The sequence below is a fragment of the Falco punctatus genome, assembly GCF_963210335.1.
Source record: "Falco punctatus genome assembly, chromosome: 16".
In the NCBI taxonomy this organism is placed as follows: domain Eukaryota; kingdom Metazoa; phylum Chordata; class Aves; order Falconiformes; family Falconidae; genus Falco; species Falco punctatus.
This window is the reverse complement of record NC_137596.1, coordinates 1188177-1202866: the sequence shown is the minus strand read 5'-3', so window position 1 is coordinate 1202866 and position 14690 is coordinate 1188177. Positions and strand designations below refer to the sequence as shown.

General features: G+C 49.8%; 2 protein-coding genes across 10 annotated transcripts in view; both read right to left on the bottom strand.

Annotated features, from left to right (window-relative positions):
• The window catches only part of CEP164 (centrosomal protein 164), a 42285-nt gene extending 27696 nt beyond the window's left edge, over positions 1-14589 (bottom strand). For 3 of the 9 annotated variants that reach the window (XM_080366779.1, XM_080366783.1, XM_080366780.1), the window contains exons 1-9: positions 14226-14589; positions 12088-12181; positions 11594-11705; positions 10985-11213; positions 9462-10184; positions 6616-6774; positions 5614-5742; positions 5146-5223; positions 1252-1362 (exon numbers count right to left, since the gene is read on the bottom strand). In XM_080366779.1, the coding sequence (XP_080222905.1) occupies positions 1252-1362; positions 5146-5223; positions 5614-5742; positions 6616-6774; positions 9462-10184; positions 10985-11213; positions 11594-11705; positions 12088-12181; positions 14226-14348 (1758 nt within the window). In that variant the 5' untranslated portion in view covers positions 14349-14589. The remainder of the gene's footprint in view (positions 1-1251; positions 1363-5145; positions 5224-5613; positions 5743-6615; positions 6775-9461; positions 10185-10984; positions 11214-11593; positions 11706-12087; positions 12182-14225) is intronic. The other 6 variants (XM_080366781.1, XM_080366782.1, XM_080366784.1 and 3 more) reach the window with 5 other exon arrangements.
• LOC308054345 (uncharacterized protein) lies at positions 7376-9414 on the bottom strand (the record flags this gene model as incomplete). Its single annotated transcript, XM_080366976.1, is given in 8 exon segments — positions 7376-7380; positions 8924-8951; positions 8955-9010; positions 9013-9096; positions 9099-9229; positions 9231-9322; positions 9324-9363; positions 9365-9414. Coding segments are annotated over 8 exon segments (486 nt in total), but the record flags the coding sequence as incomplete, so codon positions are not given.
• Positions 14590-14690: the final 101 nt, after the last annotated feature.

Sequence of the window (14690 nt, the reverse complement as noted above, 5' to 3'; positions counted from 1 at the left end):
TCTGCAAAGGCCTTGATAACGCCTTTATTCCAGAACCCAGAAAAACACATGCAAGCAGCCGTTCTTCAGTGTTAGTCCAGTGGAGGAATCCTCATTATGTTTCCCATTATCTGGGGATTAGGGTGTCCAGAAAATTGTGCTCCCTTTGGGACAGGCCTACTTTAGAGTTTTCCTGAGGACCTCTCTCCAGGACAGCTGAAAGTGCCCAAGAAAAATAAACACCAAATGAGACCAACCCAGATTCTTGTGCTTGGAAACAGTACACAGATATTTCCCTTCGAGGGGCACATGCACCACAACAGAATATACTCGTGTATCCAATCATACTGTGCACACAAAAGGATTTATCTCCAGGCAAGTTTACCTCAGCTACTAAAACATCCCAAAATAAGTTCTTTAGCTGGTAGAATCCTATTTTAAGGACAGATACAAACAAAACTTTTGCTAACATTACACCTTATTGATCACAAATGCAACTTTCTGGAAGAAGGAACTATGCCAATCAGGCACACAAGGTAGAGGAGGTGGGAGGTTTTCCTCACACAAAACCAGACTATGGATTTCCTATGGATTTCAGAGCCAGGATGAGTCGGTCAGGTTATAATTGCCTTTAGCTGATCTTTTCACAAGCTGTAATACGTTCTACCTGCAGCTGAGCGACACTAACTGATGTGAAATTTCTGCCTATCAAATTGTTACTTCCAGCAATTGGCTTAAGTCTGGAGAAAAGCACCTCGATACCAACAGGAGCAGGTTTTGGAAAGGCACCTGATTCAGAGATGAACAATCAGGATGAACAGCAGCCACCAAAACTGAATCCTACTATCTCAGGAAACAGGATGACTATGCCACCTCTTTGAATTTTAACATGCTGAACACAAGAGCTTACAACAAAAAACGTCACAATCTTTCTGCCTTTAAAAGGAAAAAAAAAAGGGGGGGGGGGAATCTCATACTGCACGGAGAATGCCTTTGCGAGGCAATGTGCTCCCCCCTCACTCCCCGATTTCAGGCTGTCATCAGGCACAGAAGTACAGAAAGGGCGGCAGGTTGCCAGGCTTCATCTGGGTAGCGTTTGCCCTTTGTTTTTAAGTGTACACCTCTCTCCATGCATGTAATACTTTAATCAGCAAAAGAAACAAACCAAGCAACTATCAGATCCACACCACAACACCAGAAGCTGCCTACTGCACACAAAGCTTCACTGACATCATGCAAGCAGGACCGTGATGTCAGAGAGCCACTCATCACCTCTCTCAGGCTGCCAGCTTCCTCATCAGGACTCCTTCGGTGCTGGAGATCAGCTTCAGCAACATCAGCTAACTGGCTGCCACAGTCTTCCTCCTCTGCTTTGCTGTTCTCCTAGTAGGTGGGGTAACACATCCACTAGCAAGGTTCCTCACACCACCCTTCCAAGCTGGCAGGGACACCCACCCATGACAGGTCACCACCCTGTGCATCACCCACTGCACGCACCCCTGGAGCTGCAAGCTCTCCAGCTGAACAGCTTTCCAACCTCTGCTCGGGAGCCCCAGGCCCCGATTCCCAGACATCGAACTGTTTATGTTCTGCAAGCTTTACTGGTGCTGCTTTTTCCTGCTGGCCAGCTCTAGGAACTCGCTGTTCTGCCAGACTCTTCGCAGCTCAGGGCTCCCCACAAGCCGTTCTCAGCCATGCTCCCCCAGCACAGGGCAGAGCAAGGCTATGAATGCAGCAGTCATTCCTCCCCTTTCACTAGTCATCGCTGTGCCCGCATCTCATGGATGTCTTTGTTTCCTGGGAACCAGCAGCACTGCTTCCTGCACATGTATCTCTGCAGTAACACACAAGCTGTGTTGTGCAATGTTTATTTACAGAGACAGCTCCCATTCACACATCTCCATCTGATAAAGAAGCCTTGGCATGGTAATTTCCCACCACAAAGGACCCCCTGCACTCCCACTGTTTATCCAGAGATTGACCTCTACAGAAGGCAGAGTACTAAACCTCCCAAGCTGCAAGCACTGCAGCAGGGGATCACTTCTGCTGCCATGGGACCCTCTCCCCTGGCCCCCAGAGATGCTTGCAGACCTTTTCCTCCTCTTGCCCCTTCCAGCAGTATCCCAAAGTCCTTTTGTATTTTAGGGCTGAGTCTCACATGTCTGCAGTGATCACAGGACTTCAGAAGGCAAGAAAGCCAGGTTCAGGCGAGAGCTAACCCCATGAGGAGCCAAGCAAGCCCAGCTGCCTAGAAGCCCTCCTTCCAAGAGTACCTTCTACTACACAAACCTCTGCGCTGGTTTTGGCTGGGGTAGAGTTAATTTTCTTCATAGGAGCTAGTATGGGTCTACGTTTTGGACTCATGCTGGAAACAGCATTGATAATCCAAGGATGGTTTAGTTACTGCTGAGCAGCACTTACCCAGAGTCAAGGCCTTTTCTGCCTCTCACTCCACCAGAGAGTAGGCTGGGGGTGCACAAGGTGTTGGGAGGGGACACAGCCAGGACAGCTGACCTCAACTGACCCAAGGGATATTCCACACCTTGACGTTCTGCTCAGCATATAAAGCTAGGGGAAGGAGAAGGAAGCAGTGAACACTTGGCTTATGGCAGTTATCTTCCCAAGTCACCACTCCACGTGACAGAGCCCTGCTTTCCCAGGGGTGGCTGAGCACCTGCCTGCTGATGGGAAGTAGCGAATAAATTCCTTGTTTTGCTTTGCCTGCATGCACGGCTATTGCTTTACCTATTAAACTGTCCTTACCTCAACCCACAAATTTTTTCACTTTTACTCTTCCAGTTCTCTTCCCCACCACACCAGGATGGCACCCCATGGCGGGCATCAAAAAGAACTGTCATCGTTTAACCCTAGCCAGCAACTAAGTGCCACACAGCCACTCACTCAATGCCCCTCATCCCGCCAGGGATGGGGAGGAGAACTGGAAAAAGGTAAAACCCGTGGGTTGAGATAAAAAGTTTAATAATTGAAATAAAGTAAAAATAATAATAAATAACAACAACAACTGTAATAATTGTAAAGAAGAGAAGAAGGAGAGGAATAAAACCCAAAGAAAAAAACATCAGGTGATGCACAACAGAACTGCTCAACCCAGTTGACTGATGCCCAGCCAGTCCCCCAACAGCGATTGGCCCCTCCCGGCCAACTCCCCCCAGTTTATCTACCGAGCACGATGCTCTATGGTATGCAATATCTCTTTCACTACTTCAGGTCAGTTGTCCTGGCTCTGCTCCCTCCCAGCTTCTTGTGCACCTGCTCACCTGCTGAGCATGGGAAACCTCAAAAGTCCTTGACTTTGAGTAAGCGTTATTTAGCAACAACTAAAACATCAGTGTGATATCAACATTGTTCTCATGCTAAATTCAAAACGGCACTGCACCAGCTACTAGGAAAAAATTAACTCTATTGCAGCCAAAACCCGGACAAACACATACCTCAAGTTCTCTGGTATCTGACTTGGGTTTCAGTTTCAGTGCTTTTTCCCTAACTTACACCTCGCTCCAGAAGAGCCCACTGAAGGGGGCAGGATTTCTTTCCATCTCTCCTCCCTCTCTCCCAGACTCCTGCCATCTTCCATACAGCCTCCACTCTCAAGTCAAAGAAAGGAAGCATGTGGGTTTGGTGAAGAGAGGTATTCAACCCTGATCCACAGCTACATGAAGCCAGTTTTTCCATCACTTCACTCCATTACTGCCCAGATTTCCCCCTGTAGGGCCTGCTATACAAATCCCTTCCTCCTCTCCCTTTTGTAAGGAAGCTGGAGAATGGCTCACGCTGCACGCCGAGGCTCGCTCACAGGAATGCTTTTCTACTGCCATCTCATGGAACTACAAAAGAATTATATTTTCCAGTGGGGCACTAATATCTTATGGGGACTAAGATGTCACCCATCTGGGTTAACAGAGCCTGGCTGTCGGGCAGCAATTGCTGTTTCATAACAGATTCCTAAAGCCCTGCCCAGGCGCTGAAATGCCAAGACAGCCCTTTGTTCCTGGACACATTAACATTTCAGTGACGAATTGGGCCCCAACAGGCTGCTTGTTGTCTGGAGATGAGAGAGTCAGGCCTTTCTTTTTCACATCCACTTTAGCATAAGCCTTTGCAGTTTCTGCCCAGTATTGTGAATGGGTTCTCCAGCAAAGTACTTTACAGCTTAATTTTCATATGCTGTGAAAAGGATAAGGGAAATACTGTAAAACCCTTGAAAAGAAATTAATTTGCCTTTCAGATACTGGAACAGAATTTTCAAAGTGGCGAGAAAGGATTAATGTCAGCACAAACAGTCGGGCCAAATCACCAGAGCTGCTTACGACGCGCTTCCCATTGTGCCCTTGCCATCTTAAGCCTGATCACTGCTAAGAAAGCACAGGCAGAGAGCACACAGCCACACAGAAAGCATGATGTCTGCGCAAGGCCACGCGTGTACCGAACTCTTTGCTGATGCTCTGTGCCTGAGTGATGGAATTTATCAGCAGTACAAGGAAGAAAAAAACCAGGTTTTAGGTTGCCACATAAAAGTGTCCTCGTGCGGTCCAGATGGAAGCTTCCCAGATTCTTGTGGAACTGGGCGACACTGCAAGAATGGCATTACCAGAGTACACTCCCCTCTCCTCAGTGCCACCACGGCAGCTTCAGCCGAGAATGAGCCTTCTTTCTACGCTCACTGCAGAAGCAAACCGTGCCTCTTCCTCAACAAGCCTTCCTCCCACAGCAAGCGCAGTGGCACCTCTCTGATCAGAGACCCTCTCCTTTCTGCTGTTCCTTGAAAGAGCTGATTTCCAGCTTGCCCATCACACCTGCATGGCTTTAGGCTTCTCTGCTTTAGAATGAAACAAAGCTCTACCCTGCACAAAGATGCTGTCTCCTCAAATCCTTTCTCCCTCAAGCACAAACTTGCTTTCAATACCCACACCGCTGTCCCCTGCGGACGGCACCTGGCTTCTCATATGCTCCCCCCAGCCCTGCTGCCATACCTTCCTCTGCATCGGTGTGCTCCAGGTTGTTCCTGCTCATAAATAGCACAGGAAACTCAACCCCCAGCACCACTGCTGCACTCTCACTCCCCCGCCCAGGCGCTGGCTGACAGTGCCACAGCTCCTCTTCTGCCTGGGCAGTTCTACCTGCCCGTCTCATCACCCACTGTCTTACCTCAGAGTCAAAGCTGCCTCCCAGGGCGCTGACGTCCATGTGCAGGTTTTTGAACAGACTTGCTGTCCCACGGAGACTCTAAAGGTATTTAAAAAAAAAAAAAAAAAAGAGTCAAAATTCAGTTCTGACCCTGTAACCCCACAGGCCACACAGGAGGAACCAGTAGTTCCTAATCAGTGAAATAATGCAGCAGAGCCATAGCAATACACCCAGGCAATACGCCTACAGGCAATTCATTTTGGAATTACATCGTGGTAGATGTTGATTTATAGGGAGCACAATGAGAAAACAGGATTAGATGCTCTTTGGCAGCCAGACAGAGGAAACGCAGCACAAATTAAGGCCCCGAGTCAAATGGAACAACCACGGTCAACCAGCTATTACAAGGGGAGCATCAGTTTTTCATTCCTTGAGGCTTTATGCACTATGGTTACCGACACGCATTAAGAGCCGAGGCACACCAAGTACCTCATTTTCACTTTCCTCCTCTTCGTTTCTCCCTTTATCTAGAGCTGCCATGTTCAAGGAACTCTTCTCTTCACAGACCAAGCCTGTTAACTTCTTGGTCTGGCTGGTGTGCTTACAGGTCTCTGCGGGCTGTGAAGTCACAAGGAAAGGGAAGTAAGAGGACAGGTGAAGAGAAAGGGGAGACACAAACCCACTGAGACACTGGCCAGCAGTAGGGAAGCTGCTGAATTCTGAGAAGGTGCTCAGGATTACGCTGCTACCCTCATTCTGCTACAACCACGTCCAGAAGGGAAATGATATATTCTTTACCCTCAAAACTCTGATTCATTCAAGACCATAAGACAACAAAATGTTTGCAGTCACCAGTGACAAGACAACTCAGCAAGAAGAAAACCTTCAGCACAGGTGTTGCTTTGTGTAATGTTTTGCATATACGATGTTTTCGTTTTCCATTAAAAGATCAATTTGTTACCACTAAACACCTTTGTTTTGTCGACCCAAAGGTCACCTTCTACAAATAATCATTCAATATGTTTGTAAATCGTACATTCATCCAGAAAACTGTTTTTATTTTTTTTGTTCTCAGCAAATAGTTGAGTGAAAATATTATTTGATTACATTACCTGTACTGGATGTCATGCTCAATTTAGACACAAATCAAAGTTCTACTCAAATGAACTTAAACTTTTTCCTCCCAATAGCAATTGAAACAATTCTTTCCTCAAATCTGCTAAGCATAGCAGAAGAAAGCTCACCATTAATTTAGCACTGGGCGTGCCAGAAATAGCAGAAAAAAAGAAATACAGTGAAAGACAGTGGGGAAGTGTTGGACTTTTAACAGACAAAAGTATTTCGGAACTGACAAGAGACGACAGATACTGTCAATTTAAGCTTCTAAGCATCACCATGCCTGTGACCTTTTGCAGAGTGTGCTTTTCTGGACATGTTCCCAGAGAAGACAGAGCCTTATCCATGCTCCTCTGGCCACAGACAGAGCCTCACCTGCATTCCTCCTTTGGCCACAAGGCTGGAGTCCACCAAGCTCCCCATGTCCACGTTCAGTGACCCACGAAGGATGCTGGCTGGAGATGCCACAGGGCCACGCAGTGGAGTGAGGTTCCCCAGGGGCACCTGGATGGGTGCTAGCAGGGTGCCTGAGGACTGGAGCATGCAGAAGGGGCTCACTGACAGGACAGCACAAATGCAGAGCTTACACTTCTTATTTCAGAAAGGGAGAAAGTGCTTCCCTGTGCAACCACTGGCTGTTTCAATTCACTGGCAATTCAGAAAATAAATGGGCATTACTGCAAAACTGAAGTGAGAGAACAGCAACAGCCACACTAGCTGACACATCTGCACACACCCCCACACGGGACCCTCCAGGAGAGGCCCACACCCAGGGCAAACTGAGCAGCTTCACCTCTGTTTGCCCTGCTACTCTGCTCAGTGTGAAACACGTGAAGTAACAACCACCCCGATGGCAAGAAGCCTCCTACTCCCCACAAGCTGCAATTACCACCTCTTCTTAGACCAAAATCCAGGCTGCTTCCTCACCTTCCACCAGTGGAAAAATTTCAGGCAGCAGAAAGCAGCTCTGCTGCAGCAGTCTGTAGGAAGCTCCTGAATCCACCTCTCCCTTTCAAAGCACAGCAAGAGCCCTGGGGCCCAGCTGACATCCTCACCTCTGAGCAATCCACACCAAGTTATCTTCACCCAGAAATGCAACCGCTCTGACTCTGTGGAATTCCCCACCCAAGCAGTCTCACCCTGCAACACACCGCACAGGTTAAACTACACGCACATGTATGCCAGGATTTTCTTTGTAGCGCGCCAGCACATCCAAGTGCCATTGCTTCAGCAGAGCATGTGTGTATTCAGAAATCACAGATCCTGTGCTCTGTGTCTATACATTACAGACTGAAAACAGAGTTAATTCACTGGCAGGCTGCGGGATGGGGAGAGGGAGATGAAAATACACTGATCCTTCTCCCACCAAGTCACTGTCACAGCCATAGTAACAGAATAAATCACCTATTCTGGGCTTACCTAATCATCTTCTACAGATGGCCATTAGCTACACGTATGGAGCAGAGGATGTTAGCTGTCCTTCAGCAAAGATAAACTCACTTCCACAGAGCTAATTAAAACTTTCAGGATAATCCGCAGTTTATCTGATATTTATAGTCATAGTTCTTATCAGCTAACTGAGCGCTACCACATGCTGGTAATTAGAAACCTGAGCTAGTAATTTGGTGGAGCCGCAGCTGGGTACCAGCAACAGCAGAGCAAAGCAATTCATTAACGTTACATCCAGTGACATTTCAGTTCCGGTTTTTTTCTCCAGAACAGGAGATTTGCTAAGTTCTTATTAAACTGAGGCAATTACTTATGGACAAAGACAAATCAATCTGGAAGGTTCTTCCCAGTGAAGGGCAAGATCCTGCTACCGGTAGCAGAGAGAAAAAGTTGGGGCAAAACAGAACAAAATGGTCCAGCTATTCAGAGGAAGAAGGAGAAGATTACATTTATAATTGGGCCCCATCACACCTGTAAGCCATCTTAGTGTTCTAAGACCACAGCAGCAACTGCTTAAGGACCAGACTGTGCTCAGACAGGTTGGTACTGCACCCACCTGCAAAACAGTGGCCCATAACCTCTGGGAATACTCCTTCTCTTGTCCGACAAAGCTAATTCAAACTTTTCCCCATTTTTCTTTCATTTAGGATGGAACAGAGTCCCATTTCTCAAGGTCCTGGCCATGGATGCAGAAGAGCTGGCTGCAACTTATGAGGTTTTTTTATATGACCCTAACCAACTCAATCACTCTGGGACTTGAGATTCAGCAAGCTAAATTAAACTAAAGATAGCTGAATAAGCCATTCCCTGTCAATTTAGGCTGCAGGTTCTTTGGGGAAAACACTAACTTTATAGTGTGCTTACTATAGTCTTAGAGCCAAAATTAGAGATGATTTTGTACTCGATGTTGCCATCCCATTCCATTTACTGCCCATCACTTCATTTTGAGCTCAAAAAACACTTCATGCCCTTGCAAAGCTAAAACAAAGTGTGAATTGTGCAGCGTTTGACATGCAAGGAGGACCACAAACAAAGGTTTTTTCAAGCTACCTCTTGAGCTTTAGGAAAGCCACTAAAATTAATGTCACATCTGCTTATGTGACCTCCAACAGGATGTCTTTGCCCCTTTTCTCCTGAAACTTGGCTTGGAAGCAAAACTTCACACTCTCAGTTCTCCAGAAACGTTTACAGTGGAAAGGTCATCACAAAGGACTTACTCCTACCTCATTCCTACCTGCTCCTTCACCAACCTCTATTTGGCCCTAACTCCCTGCAGTTTCTCTGGTTTGGGTCAACACATGAAAGTGGAGATGACAAGCCTGTTGCTCCCCTGGTCCTCAACCTGCAGGTCTGCTGCAAACTTTTCTCCCCACACTCCAGGAGTTTGATGTATCCTTCCACTTCTTCACTTCTCTTTGTGCTCCCACCATTAGAATTCCAATCAGCATATTCCCCACAAAAATTCACCATAAGACTAACAAGTTCAGGTTCTGGGCTGGGGCCTTTCTCAAATTCAAGCAGCACGTGGCACCATTTCATAACCTGAGTTACACTCCTTCTCTGACTTCTGGGCAGGACTTAGTGTCCGAGCTGGGAATGACCCCAGGAGGGGATGAGGCAGCAGAGGCTCTCCCTACAACAAAGCGCACATCCTTCTGTCTTCCAGGCTCATGGCAGGAAAAAGCAATGGCTCACTTGCAGCACCTGGGTTGCATTATTGTTATGAGAACTGACTGAATCATTGCTATCACACTTTGATACCTCTAGCATACCTTTGCTCCTTGTACTTCTGTATCTGCCTCTATTCCTGTCTGCTTTAAAACCTTTCCCTCGGGTCTGCTGATGATCTCATCACTCTTGGCTTGCAACACACCTGGATTTCTTTCCATGTGCCCATTCAATACTGTAGATTTCTCTCTGACTGTGAATTGATGATCAGGCTTACGGACACACTTATCCATCACATCTTTCATCTTCCACTTTTCTTTTGGCTCTTCATCCTCAAAGAGTAGGATTTTGTCTTCAACGGCCTCTAGTAGAGTGCTGATATTCTTAAAGACTTGTGGACAGGATTTCTTTGACACACACAAAGGTTGCACTGGTGGTCTAACCTCTAAATCATCAGACTGCGAGTCAGAGGAGTCACAACAAAGCTTTTCTGGCATTTCTGAAGACGTATCTTGGTCCCGGTAGATGTCTACATCAGAGCTGATAGAAGAGGGGCCTTTTTCTAAGCTTTTCTCCACATGAGTTATGGTCTGGCATAGTCTGCCAAACTTTGACTCAAATAGGGAATGCAGTTCGTTTGGCTGCATGCCTGCAAATAATCTCCTTGAATCACTTATGTCTGCTGGTCTCCCTCTGCCTTCATCAGGGCAGCCTTCACCTGTAATCTGGCTATCTGGATCTGACTCGGGACTCCTCTGCCCATGGGGCAGGACGGCAGAGGGCATTTCACAGAAGAACCTTGAAGGGAGAATCCCTGGCTGCATTTCCTAAGTAGATAAATATTAGCAAATAACTAAAATATATCACATATAACTGTATATATATATATAAACTCTTATCTACCTAAAGATACATACTTGCTTAATACACAATTTTGTACATAAATACGTGTGTAAATTTTTGACCACTTGAAATTACAAGCATACCTATAAAAGAAAATGCCCAAATTGAAGGCTTGAGGCTTTCAGAGTTGAGGAGATCTGTGCCTTGAACAATAACACAAGGCACCATCTTTGCCCTTGGAGATTCATCTCATTACTGACTAACGGAAGGGAGAAATTATTTGCTATCACTTGGGATATAAAAGGAATTTGGTTACGCTTGCAGATACCAAGAGCAAAGCAGACTAAGCTCACACATCCATTCTCAATGCCTGGATATCATAGCAACACATGTGTGGACACTGCATAAACACCATTTGTTGGCCTCTCCAAGGAAGGAAACCTTTCCAGCGCCCCAAATATCTGCTGCTAAGAATAGCACCAGCATCCTTGGCTGGTAGCAAGGCTGGTGCCATATCCTTCTGAGCAATAGCATCACAGGGCTGTGGCACCTCCACTCCAGGTGGCTCCTTCTAAACCAAAACTTCCTGATGTTTGTAGGCTTGTGACCTCACTTACGTTGGATTTCCATCAAACCCACAAACCCGCTGAAGCGGATCCCATGTCAGGGGACTGCTGTTCCAATCCCAAAGCAGTAACAGCACAGGATCATCTTCTAGTTCACAGTCACTTGTTCATCCTACACCCAGCCCTCCCCAGAAGCACTGCAAGCAGAGTCTACTCACAGGGGGTCGCTTCAGTGACTGCTTCTCCTTCTTGTCTTTCTTCTCTTTCTTTTCTTTCTTTTCTTTCTTTTCTTTCTTCTTCTTCTCTTTCTTTTTCGAGCTGCCACGTGCCAGCAGTTTCTCTCGCTCCCGAATGACGAGCTCTCGGTAGTGACCATCACAGGGGTGGTCCCACGTGGACTGGCCATTAGCGAAGTTGAAGTAATAGATATCACCAGTAGTATCTTGGCTGCGTGCCAAAAACAGCATGAAAAGATGAAAGAGCACATACCAATACAGCTGCATGTACCCGAGCATCCTTACTGGATCGCATGACCACCTTAAGCTCAGCAAAGAGAAGTGTGACATCTCCAGAGCCCAAAGACACATCAGTGTGGTGAAGCAGCATTGCTGGAGATTGCTCACATCTTTACCCAACTTGCCAAAACCTCTTTCCCCTTCTTCCACTGCCCCAAAAAGACCTGAGTTCCCCCCTCGACAGGAAGTACATCTGCTGTGGCACTACCCCCTTGCCAGCTGGTGCCCTGCACCGAGGGGGGCAGCACACAGCAGGGGAAGGGCAGGAGAGGCCAGGAATCTAATGGGATGGCTGCTGACAAGAGTTCTCACCAGGGCTTCCACTCAGGTGGTAACGGGGCCACAATGCCTTCCCTGGCCAGCCATATCAGCTCTGGTTCCTTCTCAGGGTCAATCCCGATCTCCCGTGCAAAATCTTGGATTTCTAGGAAAACAGGAGAGGAATCTGTGGAGACTGTCTACATCAGGCACTACACAATAAAGCCAACCTCCTCAGCTAAAGGAATGGGCACACTGGGAAATCCTGATCCTGGAACGAAGCTGCTCACAGCTGCCAGCATGGCCCCACGTGTCAGTAGAGGATGCCCTACCAGGCTGGTAAAGCAGGGAGACAGACTGCAAAATGGCATTTATCTTTGCAACCAAAAAGCTAATTTTTCATTATCTGTCTTCCATGAAATCTCATTTACTCTACCCTGTCCACCCATGCTCTCAGAAAACTGATCCCCGTTTTCTTAATACACATCAAAGTGGCTTGCATGCTTGAATCCCTTATCACAGCTCCTGGAAGGACAGGCATTGGCTACCTTGGTTGCTGGGAATGTACATCTCATCGAAATTTTCTTCCAGGATGAGCTGGTCACCAACGTGCGCCATAGCTCCTGCAATGGCTCGGTGCACCTGGCAGCGTGAAGGAAGCAACACAAAATCACAGGGATCAACTCAGAAATAAAGCTTCCTGATCACACAGTGCATAGCAGAGCCCCCAGGAAACTCGGCACCGGGACTGTGGAGGGGAACAAGGTGCGCTGGGGCTGCCAGCGTGGTGCCCGCAGGAAGGGCAAAGAGCAAGAACTGATGGATTCTGGTAAAGGCAGGAGGACACAGCTAAAAGTACTGGCCAGCAGGCTGCAGTTCACAGTGAATTAATTAACAGCAGAAATATTACGTTATTTACAAGCGTGTTTCCCCACCTCTGCTACAAGAGGCAGAGGTTACTAGCACTTAATTTTGCTTCACCATTTATCCATTTGGTAACATGGAGAATGAGCCCACCAGCCAGCTGTGCACTGCTTGGACACGCCATGCAGGGCACGGCTGCGAGCACTCCACTTCACAGTCCAACACCAGCCTAGGCTGATGGGTGAAGAAGTTGCCCTGGTCACAACACCCACAGCCTGAGCTGCCCCAAAGAAAGGAAAACATGAACAGGGCAGAGCTCTCTGCTCTGCTTACAGTGCTCTTTCACTGCGGTGCACACAGCAAAACTGAATCTAAGACCTTCTGCGCACGTTTCAGGGGGCTGCAGAAATGGGGAGCAGAGCTGAAGTGGCACAGAAGTTATAATCAGTCCCCCCAGGCTTTCAAGCTTCTACAGAGAAGATGAGCACTTGCTTCAGGCACTTCTTAAAGAGGCCAAAAATAAGCTGAAATGAGGAGGGGAAAAAAGAGAAAGAAAGGAAGCAGTTTCCGCAGAGCACAGCTCTTTGAAAGAAGTCCCTGGGCTGAATCAGCGCTGCCCACGGGCAAGGCAGCTTCTCACCGCACCCTGCTCGGCTTGGCGTCCCTCACCTTCCCAGAGGACATTTCAAAAGCTGTAGAAGGATCCAGAATTAATGCGTCCCACCACTGGAGGAGCATTGCTTCACCATTTAACCTTGGGCAAGCAGCGATTTAGTCCTGCCAAAACCGGGCCCTAAGGACCCAACCACCACAGGTTCAGGCGGCGGTTACGTTCATTTCCCCACGTCAAACACCCCAGCTGTGGCTCTGCACGGCCACGTTTGGCCAGCGTTAGCCTCACACAGCCATGCGGGAGCCAGGCCAGGCGGCTGAGCAGGCTCCCCACAGCTGCACGGGCGCCAGCACCGGCACAGGGGAGGCTGTGAACCCACAGCAGGAGCAAGGACGGCACCGTCCCTTCCAGCCCTCCTGCTCAAACACCAGTGGAATGACAAGGTCAGACTAACTTTTACCCTTAAAGCACCCAAAATACTCAACGGGTGGAGCATGCCTCTGCTTTCCTCATGAGGCTGAGGGGTTGTGGTGCCTGCCAGGCGTCCCAGCAGTGACGGGAATGGTCTGAGCAGCATTAATACACTAGCCATGACTACCTGGAGCAGGATCACCACGCTGCTGCCCGTAAGCGAGCCTTCGCTGCCCTCCTCACCTTCCGCGCCCTCAGCCCGCTCCGTACTTATGACTGTTACGTAAAGCGAGTCCCAGAAGCAGCAATTAATCCCCGCACTTCCCAGGCAAAGATATTCAGGGCATGCCAAACCCGAAGGGCATCGCAGAGCTCGCGCTGCTCCCGCCCCGTCAAAGCCGCCGGGTGCGAGAAACTCGCTGGAGGCCGCCGTTGTTGCTTCCCTCCAGGCCGGCCCCGCCGCAGGCCCTGCCCCACGCCTGGCACCGGGCTGGGGCCTGCGGCCGAAGCCAGCCCGAGGCCGCAGCAGAAGCGAGGCTGGCGGGGGGAAGACCCGACTTTGCTTAGTAGGACATAAACGACAAAAAAGCGCTCCTCACCGCTATCGCGACTGTGCAGGCACGACAGATGCACGGCGTCGCCAAAGCCCGCAGCAACGCGCGGGCCGGGCCGGCGGAACCCCGCGCCGCTCCCGCCGGCACTAACGTCCCTGGGGCAGCACGGTGCCGGGCAGCGCCCTGCAGCCTGCCCCCAACCCCGGCGAGCCCCCCGCTCCCGCCCGCCCCGGGCCCCACTCACCGGGGCCGCCACCCGGTCGCCGCAGTCACGGACGCCCGCGGTTGCCCGGGCCGCGCCGCCGCTACTGCTTCCGGGGCCCGGCGGCCCTGGCACCGGCTCGGCCCGCCCCCGCGGGGCCGCCATTGGGCATTCAGGCAGCCCGTCACCGGATTAGCCAACGGGAGGGCAGCGCCGTGTCCCCGGTGCGGCGGCGCATGCCGGGGGCTGTAGTGCGGACGCCCCCCCCCCCCTCCGCCGCTCGTTGCCATAGCGACGCGTCGGCCTGGCCCGGCCCGGCCCGCCCCGGTCCCGCCGCCCCGGCCCCACCGCCGGGCCGCGATCGCCAAGCCGCGGCCGGGGGCTCGGAACCGCGGCGGGCCAAGCCGCCGCCCCAATCGCTTCCGCCGGCGGGCGGGGAGCGGCGCGGCGGGAGGGCTTTCCGGGGCGGGGAGGGCCGCGCCGCCATGCCCGCCGCCCCGCTCGGCC